This window comes from Polypterus senegalus, chromosome 11, assembly GCF_016835505.1.
Source record: "Polypterus senegalus isolate Bchr_013 chromosome 11, ASM1683550v1, whole genome shotgun sequence".
NCBI lineage: Eukaryota > Metazoa > Chordata > Cladistia > Polypteriformes > Polypteridae > Polypterus > Polypterus senegalus.
Window position 1 is genome coordinate 19,692,071 of NC_053164.1, and position 18,186 is coordinate 19,710,256.

The following is an 18,186-nucleotide window of genomic DNA, read 5'->3' on the forward strand; positions in this document are numbered from 1 at the left end:
TTTTTCAGCAACACTTGCTTTAGCCCTCTTTATGCCACCATATAGTGCATGTTTATTACACACACATTTATAAAGTGCCTAGCAACTATTTAGGTCCTTTTAAAAGACATCACATGTTTCTAGATTTCAGTTTATACTTACACATTTTCTTCCAATCTTTCTTTTTATTACAAACTCCCATACTTAAGAGGAAGTACTTTAAAGAAAAATGTTCTATTTGTCATTTGATATATTTAAGTAGGAAAGCTGACATTACACATGAACATTTTTGAGGCTTGCAGAATTAGGCATGGATTTGTACTCTGGTGTCTGGAACTATGCGCAAGCAGTGTAAAGTGCTTCTCCATTGTATTGAGTAGTCAGAAAGTATGAGTAATATATTCAAACTTCCACAGTGTGCAGCTGCTTCGTCCCTATTTAAAGGGCCTGGGTTGGAATGCTGGCTCAGTCAATTCTTGCGTGGTAGTTTCACGTTCTCCACAGGTCTTTTTCTTGATGGGTATTTTGTAATGAGTACAGTTTTCTTCCCTCATTAAATTAATTGGCAATTCAAAGTATGTCATGCTGTAGGCTTTTTTCTTATTTTTTACAGTAATGTATTTATTTTACCAGGATAGGCATCTGCTCCCTTCAACCCAGAACTGGGTGCAAGGATGATAATATGGACTCGTAGGGATCTTTCATGACCAGAGAGAGTCCACATCCTGATTTTTTTTTTCTATTTATTTATTTTTAATAACATCTCATCTGAAGAATGGTAGGGTAAGTGCTCCCTGCTGGCCTCTCCAACTTCTCTTCCAGCAGCAACCCAAGCTTTTCCTGGTTGTGTGTGTGTGTATCCGTATCCTTATATAAATATAAGAATAGATAAATGGCAAGTTACTAAAGATGTTCTTAACAATTCAATTATTACTTTTAGTAATAGAGTAATCAGCCAGCTGAGAATTATACATGTTTTAAGTATTGCATATAATGGAAATTCACCTATAGTAAAATATACTTTGAAAGCCACTTGTATTGATTGCAAAATAACTGCAAACATCTTTTTTATCTGTTGCATTTTAATATGTATGGTATGCATAAACACCATTAATGGGGATCAGTAACTTTAAATGCAACATACTCATGTTGAGTAATGTTTTGTATGCTCACCAGGACTCCATTTATTAAGTTCTAGCTGTGATGAATAACGCACCTTGTTTTAGTTCAATACAGCCAGTTTGAACAGAGCATTTCTCCACTTAGCTAGTTTACAGAAATACAGCAGATACGTGTTGCTAATGAGATAGGGTAAATATAATAATTTCTCTATGCTGTAAGACTAGTGAGAATACAAGAGGAATTTTGTCTCCCTTTTCCTCCCATTACCATTTGCTACAGAGTGAAAGGGTGTGAGAATTAAGCAAATACATGGTCACGGCTTCCTCATTCTTTCACCAGGGTAAATGCAACACCAAGGTAAATGAGACTGCATAAAAGTAGTACTGCTTGTCCAACTGTGAATGTGTGATCATTAACCAAGCACTTTCTTTCACAGACTGCAGAAGGGTTTCATATAGTGATTCTCATGCCATTGAATGGTAAACTTGACTTATTTTGGAATATCACATTATAGTGGACCGCAGGGAGCTAAAGAACCATGATAATTGCAAGTGTATAAAATATTTCTGTGCTGCAGTGACTGACACAGATTGTACAAGTAGCCTTTCTTGTATAGTATAAGAAAAAGTGGGGTAACTGGTTAAAATTTGTGCACTCTTCCATTTTTTTTATCTGCCTCCAGTCTCGTGTTAAGTTGAATTTGTGCAAATTGAGGTTTCCCTATATTTTGGTTCCACAATCTTTTTATTACTTTTTATTTGGCTCATGCCTTTACCAAAGGCAGATTAGAACATTTTGAGATGCATGTAGAATTGATTACTTTTCTTTTGTCATTTTTTTTGGCACAAGCAGATAAAGTGACCTGCTCATGGTCACATAGTGTCTGTTGTGAGATTTGAACCGAAAGGTTCAGGGTCTACAGTTCAAAGTGTTAACCACTACACACTCCTATAATGTTGTACTGTCATTGCAATAGAAAATTCCACAGGATGGTGTTCTTTTAATAATGAGACAAACTAAATAGTGTCCCCACATATTAGATATTGTATGTTTATTTTTTACTTAGGACTTTGGAATTAATTGGCATCCCTTATGAGACACATTTCTTGAATTAAATATGAACATATAAGATGAACTAAACATGCTGTGAGTGATATTTTCTGCTAAAACCAGTGTTTTAATATCTCTTCACATAGTAACCAATCCCATCAGAAGCATTCCAGTCCATTAAACAATGAAATTGTGCACTGACTCAGACTACAAAAGAAAATTTTTGAGTTTAGGTCAAGCACACCCTGTGAAAAGCAATCGAAAACAATTTCCTTGCAGCAACAGTACCTCAAAAAAATGAATACAGTGGAACCTCGGTTCACGACCATAATTCGTTCCAGAACTTCGGTCGTGAACCGAAGCAGTTTCCCCCATAGGATTGTATGTAAATACAATTAATCTGTTCCAGACCGTACAAACTGTATGTAAATATGTAAAAATATTTAAAGATTAAGCACAAATATAGTTAATTACACCATAGAATGCACAGTGTAATAGTAAACTAATGTAAAAACATTGAATAACACTGACACAAAACACCCAGGCTCCCTGATCAGCTACACGAACTGGCTCGCTCGCGCTCTCTCTCTCTCTCTCTCTCTCTGTAGCACACACCCCACCAAAGCCCCTCCCTCCCTCCCTCCCTCCCTCCCTCAGTTACAGGAGCAGCCTGGCTCATGCGCGATCTCTCTCTCTCTCTCTCTCTCTCTCTGTAGCGCGCGTGCGCGCGCACACACACACACACAAAAAAGTAACATTGCAACAAATCACACGATGAAGTCCTCCATGTAAACAATTTTTTTAATGAGTTTTAAGCGCAAGGAAAAAAGCGAACATTTGAAAAAAAAAAATGTAACATCGCACCTAATCACGCTATGAAAAACTCCATCTGTAAACACTTTCATGAGTTTTAAGCACAAGGAAAAAAGCGAACATTTGAAAAAGAGAAAAATGACATTGCAACAAATCGCATTATGAACTAAAAATTTAACTTTTAAAAATCCGTAATACAAAAACCACCAAGAAAACTAACCTTGCATGAGACGAGTTCTGGCATGAAGTGTTTTCCTTCAGGTGGTTTCTTGGGTTTCTGGTGCTTTTAGCGGTTTAGCTGGTGGGAGTGAAAGCCTCATGCAGCCATTCCAAAAAGAAAGTTCTTGTGACCCTCCACATTACTGGCAGTCTGGCTTTGTTTACATTATGCTGCTTGAAAGCACGAGGGTTCTCAGATTGGTAAATGAGTAAACTGGTAAACAGTTTTTCCACCTCTTGTAATTTCTTTCTTTACTTCGATTTCAATTTTCTTCAAAACTTTCTCCTGACCACTCTTCACTTGCTTAGAAGCCATAGTTAACTGCAAAAGCACACGAAATACTGTAGAGCACAAAGAGAGTGCACGTCTTATTGAAAACAATGAACAAGGAGCGGCTTTGCTTAAATGAAAAAGCATGGCAGCTCTCTTTCTCTCTCAGGCTGCCTGTGGTGGGGGGGATGGTTCGCTCTCTCTCTGTCAGCTCAGACAGGCAAGGGAAACTGGCTTGTTCGTATACCGAGTGTGTGGTTGTGAACCGAGGCAAAAGTTTGGCAAGCTTTTTGGGCGTGAACCGGGATGTTCGTGAACCGAGGTTCCACTGTACATATAAAATTAACAGTTCTTAAAATGCATCACCTGTACTTTTTTTAATTAAAACGATTCAGTAACTAATGTAAAATGTTTATGGCTATATAGCAAAACTAACTCAAAATCTAGGAAAAACCATTTTAGAGCCAGTGTGCCAGATTACATCTTTGTAACTTTGAAATCGGACAAATCAACCATATAGTATTCAGCTGTTTTTTAGAGAGCCGTCATGCCGAATCCTAAAGCTATTTATATGAACTTAGCTTTAGTTTCAAAACAGCTTTACATTTTGAACACTCATACATATTTTGTAAACTTTGGTGGTATTCCCAAAATTATATGCAGTTGCTTTCTAAAAGGAAATGTGCATCTTTTGTGAAATTAGTAATTTTTTTCCACCTTCTAACTAAAAGGCCTTTGAGCACTTTTGTATGCACTTAAAGCTGTTTTTAATGTAGTATGAATAGACACTTCTAATTAAAAATACTAATTCATCTACTCATTCCACATTTGGAGCTCCAAGGCACTTTACAACCTAAGTGCTGTGATGTATTGATCTAGCACTTTATTTTTCTTTCCCTTGCAACCAGTAATGACACTGCGTATCTGAAACAGTACCTACAACTTGTTTGATATCCTGAAGCAATACTGGGTAAGGCCCAGTCCATTGCATGAAATATTTATATCTACAGGTATATGTAATATGTACATATACAAAAATGGTCAAATTTAAAGCTGATTGCATATCTACATTTTAAATACTTTCTGTATGCCTGCTGTAGTAGAACAGCATCAACCACCATGCCCTCTTCGATTAATAAAATCTCCGTTCTTTTCAAATAAGAAACTTGGCTGCCATCCTCTTACCTATACCCAAGGGAAGTACATTAATATCTCCCTGTCACTATTTCACTTTGAATACTCAATAGCCCCCCCTCCCAAAAAAAAAAACAACTTTTGAATCTTACAACCATGTTTCAGTAGATGCTAGCCTGTTCACAAAAGATAATTATAGTATATATTGTGTCCCTGAAGAAGAAAGACATGGTTGCTTTTATGAGGAATTGCATTATCTCACAAAAGTGAGTACACCCCTCACATTTTTGTAAATATTTTATTATATCTCTTTTCAAGGGACAATACTGAAGATATGAGACTTCGATACAATCTAAAGTAGTCCATGTACAGCTTGTATAACAGTGTAAATTTGCTGTCCCTTCAAAATAACTCGACACACAGCCATTAATGTCTAAATTAATTAGAGCAACAATTCTTTTTTTTTCAGATCCTCAGAGTTATTTGCCATGAGGTGCCATGTTGAACTACCAGTGACCAGTAACTAACTAACAAGTCACATGACACTGGGGAGGGAAAATGGCTAATTGGGCAAAATTTGGACATTTTTCACTTAGGGGTGTACTCAGTTTTGTGAGATACTGTACAGTATGTGGAAAGAAATGAGCAATCCCTAACTTTAATGAGCACATTGAACTGACAAATTCTAATTTTAATGTAAATGACGCATCTCTAATAAGCCATGGACTTTGACACTTCTAGACAGTTGTTTAGTATTTCATAATTACACTTCAGAGGTGCATTAATATAAAGTACTGCACATATCACATGGCATTTTTGTGTGTTAACATTTTCTTGCATGTTATATAATAAACAGTACTGGTGCTAAAATTGTGTATGTCACACGCAGCCTGTACATGGAAGTGTGCTTTCAGTTGAGCTATATTCTGCTGAAATTCAAATGAGAAGAAGGATGCCTAATTAAGTAATGGATTTGCTTGAAATTTCTTTGTGTCATTTGGTGTAAAAAGCATAACCACCTTCAAAATAACCCCTGGGCTTGTTGTTTCTGGAAGGGTTGCACCCATTATTCCCACAATAAAGGCCATAATTATTCAGCTTGTATGCTTTTACAAAAACACACTGCTGATGGGTACATTGCTTGTATTCTTACATGCTCAGTGTAGGGTAAAGAAAATCTTGAGTCAGCTTGCCCTTGACATTGAAGAGGAAGCATTGAAATGGTTAAAGATAAAATTGCACCAGAGAAGTGTTAAAAAAAAAAAAAAATGCGCAGGAACCACAGTGTAGGATAAATCTGATAGAAGTGAAACCTCATTAGAAAACATCCTGGACAGTTAAATATCAGCTTCAGCCCAAATGCTTGCTGAGCAGCACAAGAAAAGCAATTAGTGCAAAGTCAGAAAGAAGAATAGTGCTGTAGCTCTTGTAAGAATTTTGTTAGAGTAAGCTGCAGTGATAAAATGGACAGACCTGTCTGCATGTAGCCTTGGATTTGTTTTTGTTTGACGGGTGGCTGTGTTTTTTTTTTTTATTAAAGTGCTAGGGGCACATATTTTTAACCCTTGCAATGTTTTCAAGTGCTGGCTAAATTCTGTGCCCTCCAGGTATTTTTTTTTGTTTGTTTTTGATCCCCATTTTATAATGATTGAACATTTTAACCTGTAGCAATAATAACCAAGTTAAAGAACAGATGATGTATTTTTTTTTTTTTTGGGAATGTAAACAAACAGTACCCTAAATGGAGAGTAACATTCACTAAAGTAGAAAGTACTTTGTTCCAAGGGGAAGTATAGCTTTTACAGAAGCTCCGTGATTACAAAAACTATGGCATACCAAAGTCGACCTGTAGGATATATGGCAGTGTTTGGAAACATTTTTGCGTTTTGTAAAGTTGGGACACTTAAGTCTTAACATCTCTGAGCTAAAACAAAGACAATTGGGTGGTGAACAGACTAAAGTCAATGGTAGGTCAAACTTGACAACTTTGCAAGGTAACTTGTGTTTATTTGTTATTGCTGTTCAAATTAACTTATTTATTAATTTTTTTTGTTTACTTAATTTGGGATAAATGTGAAAAGTCACATTGATTTATCCTGAACAGTTGAAATAAAGAGTGCTTTTACTGATTTCAAACACACAAAGAAATTGCCATTGAATGGTTAATGTCCTTCCAGTGTTTGGTTGTAAACTCTTGTATTCCTGTCTCTGTTTTATGAAGCTCTTTGAGGTGGTGCGGTTGTAATAAGTTATATATACACAGTTCCATGAGTTCAGTTCAGATTTATAAGCTTGGTCAGTATCTGTATGGAATTTTATGTGGACTGTGTGTGATCAGATATTGTTTTATAGCTAGATATTAGTGTGTTATTAGTGTTTTGGCTCAAGTGTCAAAATGAGTTTATTCTTACATGAGTTGAAAAATTACATCCTCTCAGTTAAAGCTCACAGGGAGCTACTCAGGTTTTGCATGTTGCTAACTAACTGAATAAGGTTTTACTATAACAGATGTTCAGTATTTAATGTAAATAGCATACTTATAGAAATGCAGCATATACATGGGGAGAAGAAAAAAAAACTCATCTCTATTTCTATGGCTCTTATTAACGCAGTACAAAACGTGACTTTATCAATTTTGTCAAACAAGAAGCAAAGTAAGAGTCCCTTTTGGGGGGAATAAGTTTTAAAATGGGTAAATGGCATGTAGTTAACATCAGAAGATATGGAACAATATGAGTATATGTGTGCAGTAACCTTACTACTTGGAAAGAGAATCTCAAAAATAAAGAAGTTAGATGTACACATGGTGCAATAGTCAGGCGTGTTTGGCATCTAACTTAACTGAAATTAAAGCCGTAGCATTTTACATTTTATTTACTTCATCCAAGAGTCTCTTATTACATTTTTGACTGTTAAATAGTTTTGTAATAATTAGTTATACTCAAAAGTAATAACGATAACAGATTGCATTTACATATGTTCATAGACTACATTAAATATGTGTTTTTAAACAGCACTTTACATTGGAGTAAAAAAAAAAAAAAAGAAGAAGAAAACGATCACGAAGCTTGTGACTCAATGGCCTCCATGCACAGTAGAGTCCAGTTCAAGTGATTTGGAAAATAGCATTGATTTATGTGTGTTTTAATGGTGGAGGGTATGTAACTAATTGATACATTTTATTAAACAGCTTTTTTTGAAAGTATGCCCAATAGAGAAGTATCCAATAATTTCCCATAGAAAAAATCTATTAAATCAAAACAACCAATATTAGTGCAAAATCAATATCAATATTACCCTATGAAAGGAAAAAAGGAAGTGAATAAGTACCCTGTCTAACTAATAATATAAGTTAAAACATTTATATAATTTTAACAAATTACTAAGAACTTGGAAAGCAACTGATTTAATGTACAGTGGGAGTATGATTGGTACATGATGGGGAAGAAGATCAAGGGCTTGCTAAAAGATTAGAGATTGATGCCACTGAACTTCCCTCCATGCTCCAAACCCTACTGTCTTATTTTTTAACCTGTCCTATTTTTATATCGGTTAGGGGAGCTCCACCATTCCTGTGGTACGAATTACTTCAAACATGATTTAGCAGCAGGTTAATAACAACTGTTATTTAGAATAATGCAGATAATATTGTTCAATCAATTTAGTCATATGCTTACATTGTCGTTTTCCCCTTATTGTGAATGCTGTCTTTCCCGGAATTAACTGTTAATGACGTTTTAACAAAGTATGCACATGTTTGGTATGTTTTGACCTTTCAAATGGATATCTGGCTTTTGGATTAAGCAAGTTGCGTGAGAATCCATCCCCACGCCCCCCCACAACAACTCTTGGACGTTTTTCACAGTTTATCGTTGTCCAGAATTAGTCACTGCCTGATACCATTAAATTAGATTTTTTTTTCTCAGCCACCACTGCAAACTACATGGGTTAAGTAACTTTAGAAAAAAAATGTATTCCTTTAACGAGTCTGCAGTCGGGTACAAGCAGACAAAGAACATGATATCCATGACACCATTGCATTGCTGCAGCTGCACCAGTGAGCTTAGAAACTCTTACTGTTGGCAGTACAGTATTTGATATAGTAATTTTATTTTTTGTTTTGTTTTTATATCTGTACTTTGTCTATAATTTGTAAATTCGACCTTATTATATGGTATCGCTTGTAGTCAACAGTACAGTATTAGGAGGTGAAGTGGGGGCCAAAAACATATATTTGAGGATTTTCGCATTTGCAGTGGTCCTGTGCCCCTAACCCCTGTGAATCTCAAGGGTTAACTAATGCAAAATTAATAATAAAATATGACAATAAAAGTTAATTACTAGAAAAAATAAAATGAGTGAAAATCCAAAAAAAAACAAAAATCAGAAAATGGAGAAAGATTAAAAAAAAAAATTAAAAATCTAAAATGATATAAAAACTAAAGCTATAAAATGCCTTAAAACTAGAAAACCACTGATTTGTACGTTTTACTGATCCTGTGGCAGCGGTCTCTTCTTTTCCCATAATTCAGCAATCTCAGACTAAGTTTTGATTAGCGGTACCTCTTTAAGGGAGCTAACATGTGACATTTTGAATTTGCTGCCCACTATGATTCTCTGATGTTGATGGTTGGTTTTAGAAACTTGTCTAACATGTAGATTCCACCTGCTGTGTGTTCAGTCTCCTTCAAAGACTCAATAAAGTTACTGAAAATCTTTTTCCCCTTTTCACATTGCAGATTTTCTCATCCATCTGTCCTGAGAGGATCCAGATGTGTGAATATGAGCAGTTTGGGAGCCAGTCACTCAAGTGTGTGAAAGCAGAAGGATTCCTGAGCCACACCATGTCCTCCAGGACCCAGTGATGGACCCAGAAACGTTTTCTCACATTCGCCTGTGGTGCCCTCGGCCCTTTGGGACTTATTCCCAAAACAAGGCTTGTGCAGGTGGGACAGTGGGAGGCAGCAGCAGTGGCACTGGTGGTGGAGTTGGTGGCAGTAGTGGTGGAGTTGGTGGCAGCACTCCTACCCTCCTAAAGAGTCCAAATGATCTTGTTCGCAGAGGCCCGCACAACGGGCAGAGTGAGGAAGACACTGCTTCTGAAAACATGCCGCCACCTCCTCCCTCCTCCATCACATCTTCTGGAGGAAATCAGATGGAGGAGGGCCGGGTGCTGCTGGATACTTGGTATGTTATCAAGCCTGGAAATACAAAGGAAAAAATTGCCTTTTTTGTTGCCCATCAGTGCAGCGGAGTTGCCCTAGCCCGTCCAAACACAATGAAAGTCAAAGGAAACTGGAGTACAGATGGCTCTAAAGCTAAGCGCCGCCGCTGCTCATCTTATGACCCCAGCAAAGCTAGGGGGGCTAATTCACCAGCAAGCAAGGAGAAAGAGGCAGAGGTGGGTGAGACGGAGGGCCTGGACTCTGAGCCGAGCGAGACAGATCTGTTGTCTGTGGCAGAGATGGTAGCACTAGTGGAACAAAGGACTGCTCTAGCCCTACAGAGTGTTAGTGGACTGGGGTCTTCACACAACCACAGTGGAATCCGTAATTCAGCTTCATCCCATTCTGCCACCACTCATGGCCCAGTGGTGTTTTTATCTAAGGAGGAACCTCCGGTTTCCACCATATCCTCCTTTCTTCCAGCAGAACGAAAACCTCCGGATTCTCGACGAGTTGCAGAGGCCATTGCACACTTTGAGTCTCAGCAGCAGCAGTTGGAAAGTGCCCTCTTGAGACGTGCAGGGGTTTCACCCGAGAAGACATCTGGGGGAGAAACTGGAGGCAATGGCAGCAGTGGCCCTAGTGGGGAGGTTCGGATAGCCTTTCGAGTCTCCAGTATGGATCTTCGCTCCCAGGCTGAGCCTGGTACTGCCGGTCGTCCCAACTGTATGTTTCTCAGCTGTGGTGGGAGCAGCCCTAATGGGGGAGCCAGAGCCAAGGAGAAAATCACCTGTGACCTCTACCAGCTGGTTAGCCCTTCTTCTAGGGAGACTCTACCCTCCAGTAACATGGAGTTCTTACTTGGTGGGGCAGAAACACGAGCGGATATAACCACGGAGCGACCAACTGCCCCTGCTAGCAAAGAGTCCACAGGTGATGTAGCCTCTGCAGAGAAGAAGAGTACCAGTGACCGTATGAGAGAGTGTGTATCTGGCTTTCATGTTGAGGTGGTTGTGACTGGTGCAGTGGACCAGTGTGTCTTTTATGGGAAGGACAGCACAGAGAATGTTAAGGAAGAGACTGTCTGTTTTACTGTCACATCACCAGCTCCCGACTCCTCCTCCTTCTCAGGTTGTGAAGAGAACCCACCTCCCCCTGGACAGCTCTTCTTCCTCCACACACCGCCCACTCACACTGAGGAGGAAGATGGAAGGGTTGGCCAGATGCATGGTTCCCTTGAATGCACCAGCGTTAACAGTGGCAGGGAGCACCTGGAATCTTGCGACTCTCCCTGTACTGGTCCCGAAGGTGACCCCTCGGATACCTCCTTGTGCCGACTCTACCGCCATGTCTCCCATGACTTTCTTGAAATTCGTTTCAAGATTCAGCGCTTACTGGAACCCAGACAATATATGTTGCTGCTCCCTGACCACATCATGGTGAACATTTTCAGTTATTTACCCACTCGCTCACTTGCAGCCCTTAAGTGCACCTGCCATTACTTCAAGGTGCTTATCGAAACTTATGGCATTCATGCCACTGACTCCCTCTGGAACCAGGACCCCTTATACCGGGATGATCCCTGCAAGCAATGCAAAAAGCATTACGAGAAAGGGGATGTGTCACTCTGCCGCTGGCACCCAAAACCTTACCACCACGATTTGCCTTATGGACGCTCTTATTGGATGTGCTGTCGGCGTACTGATAAGGACACGCCGGGCTGCCGGGTGGGGCTTCATGACAACAACTGGGTGCAGCCCTGTGAGCTTGTCCAGACGCGTGCCAGGAGAGAGGATGGGAGGTGAAACTGGCAATTGGTGGGCGCAGGCTGTTTATGGGATGGAGTGGGACAACCCTTGCTGTAATGAAGCCATTCATTGAATGTTAACTTTATGGCGGAGGGGTTTGTGTGCGTGCGTGCGTGCGTGTGTGTGTGTGTGTGTGTCAGAGTGTGCAAGTGTACATTGTTGTGGTGGGTTTTTTGTTTCTTTTCCTAACACTGGTTTTTGCTTAATTCTTAAACCCTGTGCCTCACCTGGTCTTACATCCCCTACTGCCATGCTAAGCAGCATGTCATTTGAAAAATGAGTTGGACAGAAAAAAACAAAATTGAACCTCTTTAACTTTTTCTGCTTTTTGTTCCAGCCACTAGGCATGTTCATTTATGTTCTTCAATTACAAATTTTATTTATTTATATGTATTCTTTTAATCATATCATATTATCTACTAGACAGGGAGCCAATGCTCCTTGTGCCAGATTCATTTTAGAAATTGGTGGATTGTGGCAGCTTTGCTTTTTGGGCTTTGCTTCACAGTCTTGTCACTTGGTCACTTGTGACCCAAGTTTGATTCTTGTTTTTTTTTTTTTTTTCTTTTTGTTTTAACTGTGTGGCTTTGTGAAACAGGCTGGAACAAAAATAAATAAAAATAAACTGCCGGCTACAGGCTTGCAAATTTCCAAAATGTGAAGTGGTTCATTCAGCGGGTGCCTTGTCCATCTGGTCAGTCAAAAAGTCCCAAGTCATTGATCAGTGAATTTCAAATGACAAGTTTTTTGTCAACATGCTTTTTTTCCAGATCATTCAAATTCACCATTTTTTTTTTTTGTTTTTCTATAAAAATTGTAAAAAAAAAATATATATATATTATACTTGCTTGCCTCCAAATGCTTGTGACAGGGGCAGGCAGGGAATTCAGCACCTCACAATTTTGCACTAAATAGAATGACCATAGAGAGTCACTTCTCTGGGATACTTTAATGCTGATTGACTCTGCTAACAAGCAGCACTGTCTTTTATTTTTTTGTCATTTATACTTGTAAGTTACAATCACTGTTATCTGTGTACCGTCGACACTCTTCCCCCCTCTTGCCCAGTGTGTGATGTTATTGTACAGCCTGTGAATTAGGCACAGATGGATCGGGCACTGCCGCAGTAAATCCCATATTGTACATCTTGACAAGCCAGTCTGTCCTTATTTGCTTGGCTTTTCACAGGCAGCTAAACCTTTTGGGATGCTTTGTGCCACTGAAAAACTATTTTTTACTGCTTTAAATGCCCCATTTTTTTCATTGGCTGGTAAGCAGAGACATTTTCTCCTACACTTTATTTCTGTTCTTTCTTATCCTTTTCCCTGTCTCCCAGGTTGAAGTTGACATTTGTGTAGCAAATCGCCGAGGAAGGTTTTCTTCAGCTTTATAGGAAGCTGGCCTTTGACTAGTCACAATTTGCAAACTCTGTCTTAGAAATGTTTGGATTTTCCTTTTTGGATTAGTTTTTTAATTAGTCATTTTGCTACCCTTTTGAGGATTCGACTTTAAACCAAGGAGCCGGATTAGTCTTTTGTGTGTTTTTACTTTTGTCTTTTTCTTCTAGCGTCATCCTTTTCCTTCCAGAGGATTTGTTTTGTTTTGTTATGCATATAATAATGTGAAATAACTTTATTTGACTTGATTGAATTGTGGCTGTTGTGCATGTGAATGATCAAATGATAATGTAGAAATGGTGCAGCCCATCACAGAAACTTGTCAGTGATGTGTGTGTTGTGGGTTGGAGAGGATCGGGGTGGGTCTGTTGATACGTTGAGTCCTACTTTCCTCTTAACAAGCCTGTTCTTGAGTTGTGGTTGTATACAGTAGAATGAACAAGTTTATTTAAAGTGTTTAATGGAGGTGGGAGGAAAAAAAAGCAAACAACCACATATATGTATTTGTTATTTTTACAATAAAAAAGTTTCCTTTTGTTGCCTTCTGTGAACCATTTCCTGATTTTTGACTTTTAAGAAAAGATTGCTTAAGAGGCGTTTGTCAGAGGAATCTGAGCAAGTGACACACCATCTGTGGTCTAGTGACCCACGTCCTGCTTACAGAGGAATCGAAGCATTACGCACATCTGAATCTGTTCCTCGGAGAGTTGCAGTCCAAGTAGCTGATGGGAGCGGTCCTTACGGGATGATACTGCAGTTGTGACCCACTGGGCTGGCTACTTTGAGCAGTTGTTCAAAGCTGATCCTCCAGCTAGACCGTTGGATATCTCTGGGTCCACGGTTCTTGAGGCTGATCCTCCAGTTAGCTATGAACCACCCAGTCTCACTAAGGTTGCACAGGTGGTGAACCAGCTGATGGGGGTGAAAGGTTGCAGGGATCTGTGGTATCCGGGGTGAACTTTCCTCCTGGCATTGCAAGCAATCTTTGCTTCCATTTGGGAGACTGGCATCATCCCAACTGACTGGAAAATGGGACTTGTCGTCCATGTCTGGAAAGGGAAGGGTGATGGCCTGGATTTCAGCAAATGCAGGGGGATAACACTGCTCTCGGTTCCGGGTAAGGTCCTTGCTAAGGTCGTCCTCAATAGGATCCACGATCACTTGCTCACCTACCAGCGACCGGAATAGTCTGGTTTTACGCCTAAGAAGTCTACCATCAACTGCATCCTGGCACTGAGGGTTCAAACAGAGCAAAAACGCAAATATCGATAGTTTCTTTGCAGCCTTTGTCGATTTTCACAAAGCGTTTGACTCAGTTGATCGAGCTGCCCTGTGGGACATCCTGAGGGTTCACAGGATCCCCTCAAGGTTACTGGATATCATGGCTGGCCTGCACACTGGTACTGTGAGTACTGTGCAGAGTGGAGGCAGGACCTCTGTGTTTTTCCCAGTTGATTCTGGGGTTCGTCAGGGGTGTGTTCTGCTCCTACTCTGTTCAATGCTTGTATGGACTGGGTGTTGGGCAAGGCTGTGGGGCATCTGTTGGTGAAGAAAGATTCACGGATCTTGACTTTGTTGACAATGCTGTGGTCTTCGTGGAGTCAATGGAGGTTCTGATCAGTGCTCTCGAGAGACTGAGAAGTCCGAGTGTCTGGTCCTGCGAGTGTCCTGATAAAAACCAAGATCCAGGCCTTTAATAACCTCTTGGACACGGCCATCAGCAGTGTGTCTGTCTGTGGTGAGAGTGTTGACCTTGTTGAGAGGTTTACTTACCTTGACGGTGACATTCATGTCTCTGACTCTTCCTGTGAAGTCAGTAGACGGATTGGAAGAGCATGGCAGGGTGTCAGGAGGTCACTGGTAAGGGGTGTGTGGCACTCCTGATATCTATGCAAATGGATGAAGGTCCAAGTCTTTAGAGGCCTGGTGTTTCCTGTCTTGCTATATGGCTGTGAGATATGGACACTATCCAGTGACCTGAGACGAAGATTGGACTCCTTTGGTACTGTGTCTCTCTGGAAAATCCTTGGGTACTGTTGGTTTGACTTTGTGTCGAATGAACGGTTGCTCAATTAAGTCCTGAATGAGGCACATTAACTGCATTGTGTGGGACCGTCAGTTACAGCAGTACGGCCATGAGGCGCGTTTCCCCAAGGGTGATCCAGCTCATAAGATCCTCATTGTTGGGGACCCGAGTGGCTGGACCAGGCCAAGGGGTCACCCACGTAACACCTGGCTGTGGCAGATAGAGGGTAATTTCCGGAGGGTAGGGCTGGACCGCGTGTCTGCCCTGGGGTTGCCAACCAGGATCCCAAGTTATTTTTCCGCGTAGTGGTTGCGGCAACGCACTGTACCAGTGCACGCTCCCCAACTTGATTTGCTTAAGTAAATTGAATATCCAAGATTTCCACCAGAAGGTGACATACAGTGCAGTTGCTTAGCTTCAGATGCTTGTCTTCCAAATCTCCCTTGTGATATTTGCATGCCATGCCCTCTTCCTTTGCTCCCAATTCCCAGAGACATCAGAGAAATTCTCCATTCTAATCACATACATTGACTAAAATAACAAGTTGAGATTTAAAGGCCCCTGAAGCCTAACTCTCCACCACACTTCTTAGTAATTTCATTTGTCTCATTGGTTCTTTGTGTGAAGAAACGCTTTTCTAATGTGTGCAAAATCTGCCCATAAGTTTCCAGCTGTATTCCTGTGTTCTTTTAGAAGAATTTACTTTCAAATAATGGCTTAGATCCGCTGTACCTATTCCTTTCACGATTTCAAGCTCTTTGATTGCATCACCTCTTAATTTCTGTCTGCCTCTGCTAAAACATTTCAATTCCTTCAGACTCTCCTGATAGATCTTGTTGGTCTCTCCTATCGACTTTCTCTGCTTTTGTTTTTTTAGTAATATAGGGACCAAAACTACACTCGGTACTCAATTGGAAGCCCCACTAGTGGGTTTTATTTAATAACTTGAGCATAACCCACTTGACTTGTACTCCACACATGGTTATACATACAATTACATTCTATTAGCATTCTTGATCACTTCTGTACACTACCTTGATGCAGATAAAGAAGAATTCACTGTCCCAATAAGTCCTTCACCTTTTTTGTAACTTCAAGTTTCAGACCTACCATCGTGTATTCAAAGGTAACACTTCTACTTCCTATAATACATTATATCAGCTCTGATTAAATTTCATGTGCCACAAATCTGCCAAAGCCTATGTGATATCCAGGTTCCTTTTTCTCCTAGTTTGGTATCATGTAATGCAGTTTACCAGTTTGTTAATAGAAGAGCACTGACCCCTGAGGATCACCACTTTTCACATCACCTAATTCTGAAAATCTTCTCGCACCATAACCCTCTGCTTTCTGTTTCTGGCCCAATTTTGTATCCACCTACACATTACACCTTGAATTCCCACTTTTTCATAAGATCAGTTAACTGATCAAAAGCCTTCTGAAAATCGAGATAGATAACCTATACACTGCTTTTGTTGCTCCTGTAAGAAATTCCAGCATATTAGTGTAACACAACCTCCTCTCTCCGAACCCTTAGTTTACCAATGATGCACATTGAGTACTGGCCTGTAGTTACTCAGATCAACCCGATTGCTCATTTTGTACAATGGGATAATACAGTATTTGCTAGTTTCTGGTATTTGTGTCAAGGACTGCTACAGGGTGGCACACAAAAAACCAAATCGTCTCTGAAACTCCAGCATTGACGTACGTTTCTTAGCCCATACACTAAATGAAAGATATGCAATACAATAATCTGTACTTAACTGGTTAGAGGAGGTTCTGGAAATGATTTCCTTGTGTGTCAATACACTTTTCTGCACGCCGCACCGTATTGTCATAGATGCGACACAGCTCAGCCACTTCAATTTTTTCAATTTCACTCTGAATATTGTTCTTAAGTTCCTCTAACTTAATGTCTTTGGATTATTGACATACACTTTTCCCTTCAGATTGCTCCACAGGTAAAAGTCACAAGTGGATAGGTCCGGTGATCTTAGTGGCCACAAACCTTTGCTGACAGTCTGTTCCTCTGTGAAGACATTGTGAATTTGAGAAAGTGACTCACAAGAAATGTGACATGTCACTCTATCCTGTTGAAAGATGGTGTACTATTGTTCTTCGGGGGTCAATTTTGTGCAAAATTCCTCGAAGATTCCCATATGCACAGCAGTGTTGACTGTTGTCTCAAAAAATATGGGACCCACAATCTGTGTAGCAGATACTGCACACCAGACGCCAATTTTTTCACATGAATACTGCTCTTTGCTTACAGCACCTGCCTGTATAATAACTTGAGCCAGCCGGTCAGAGACGGTTTGGTTTTTCGTGTGCCACCCTGTATATTCATTCACTCACTCACTAACGAAGAGCAAAATGGTAAATGTTATCTGGTCCTAGTGATTTTATAGGTGTAAGTTCATTTATTCTAAAATTCTGCTAAAGCAGTGTGAATGTGACACAAATGTTAAGATAGGAGTGTATCCTGTGATGAGTAGTAGGCCATTCATGAATGGTCAAGGCAGCTTAGCTGGAGTAAAGTTTTGACTTGGTCCATCTGCTTTTTAATTTCTGCCATTGCCCTCTTATTTGCTGGTAAAGTGGATTATGAGCAAACTCAAATGGACCAGTAGATGTGTGCATTTTCTGGATGATGGAACAAAAATTGTTTTCTAAAACACTTGAAGTATTACTGTCAAAAATAAAATCCAGTGGCCTAAACTGTAAGCAAAGTCAAAACAAGAATATTGACGGAAGCAAAATGTGAAGATTGTACTGAATCAAAAATTTTGGAAGTTGTGAGGACCTAAAGGGCCCTGTCACATTACATGACTTTTCCATCTATTTACAGTCAGAGTTCATTTACTTAATCTTAGTGAGATGAGAACAGTTGCAGTGCACTCCCATGACATTTAGCTGTGCAGTCTTGACATCTTCAGCGACTTTATTCAACCACTTTGTGACCCTCATCTCAAGTTGGTATTTTAAGTGAGGCCTGACAACAAATGAGTGTGTGGAATAAGGACCACTGCAGGTGTTTTGGACCTCCCAAACAGAAGAGAGTCTTCTGGCTGATGTCTTGTGTTTTATGTGCCATGAAAGAATAGGGGAAAGATGGGCAAAGTCTGCAGCTGAACTTGCCATACCTGTAAAGGATTTGTACCGTCTGTTGGAAAAAGTGGTGCCCTTACAATACTTTAGA

The 18,186-nt window shown here is 40.0% G+C and overlaps 1 protein-coding gene across 1 annotated transcript in view; it reads left to right on the plus strand.

Moving 5' to 3' along the window:
* The window catches only part of fbxo46 (F-box protein 46), a 26,752-nt gene extending 14,170 nt beyond the window's left edge, over nucleotides 1-12,582 (plus strand). Inside the window, exon 2 of the mRNA XM_039768125.1 lies at nucleotides 9,328-12,582. Within this exon, the coding sequence (XP_039624059.1) occupies nucleotides 9,453-11,558 (2,106 nt within the window). The 5' untranslated portion in view covers nucleotides 9,328-9,452 and the 3' untranslated portion in view covers nucleotides 11,559-12,582. The remainder of the gene's footprint in view (nucleotides 1-9,327) is intronic.
* The last annotated feature ends 5,604 nt before the right edge of the window (nucleotides 12,583-18,186 follow it).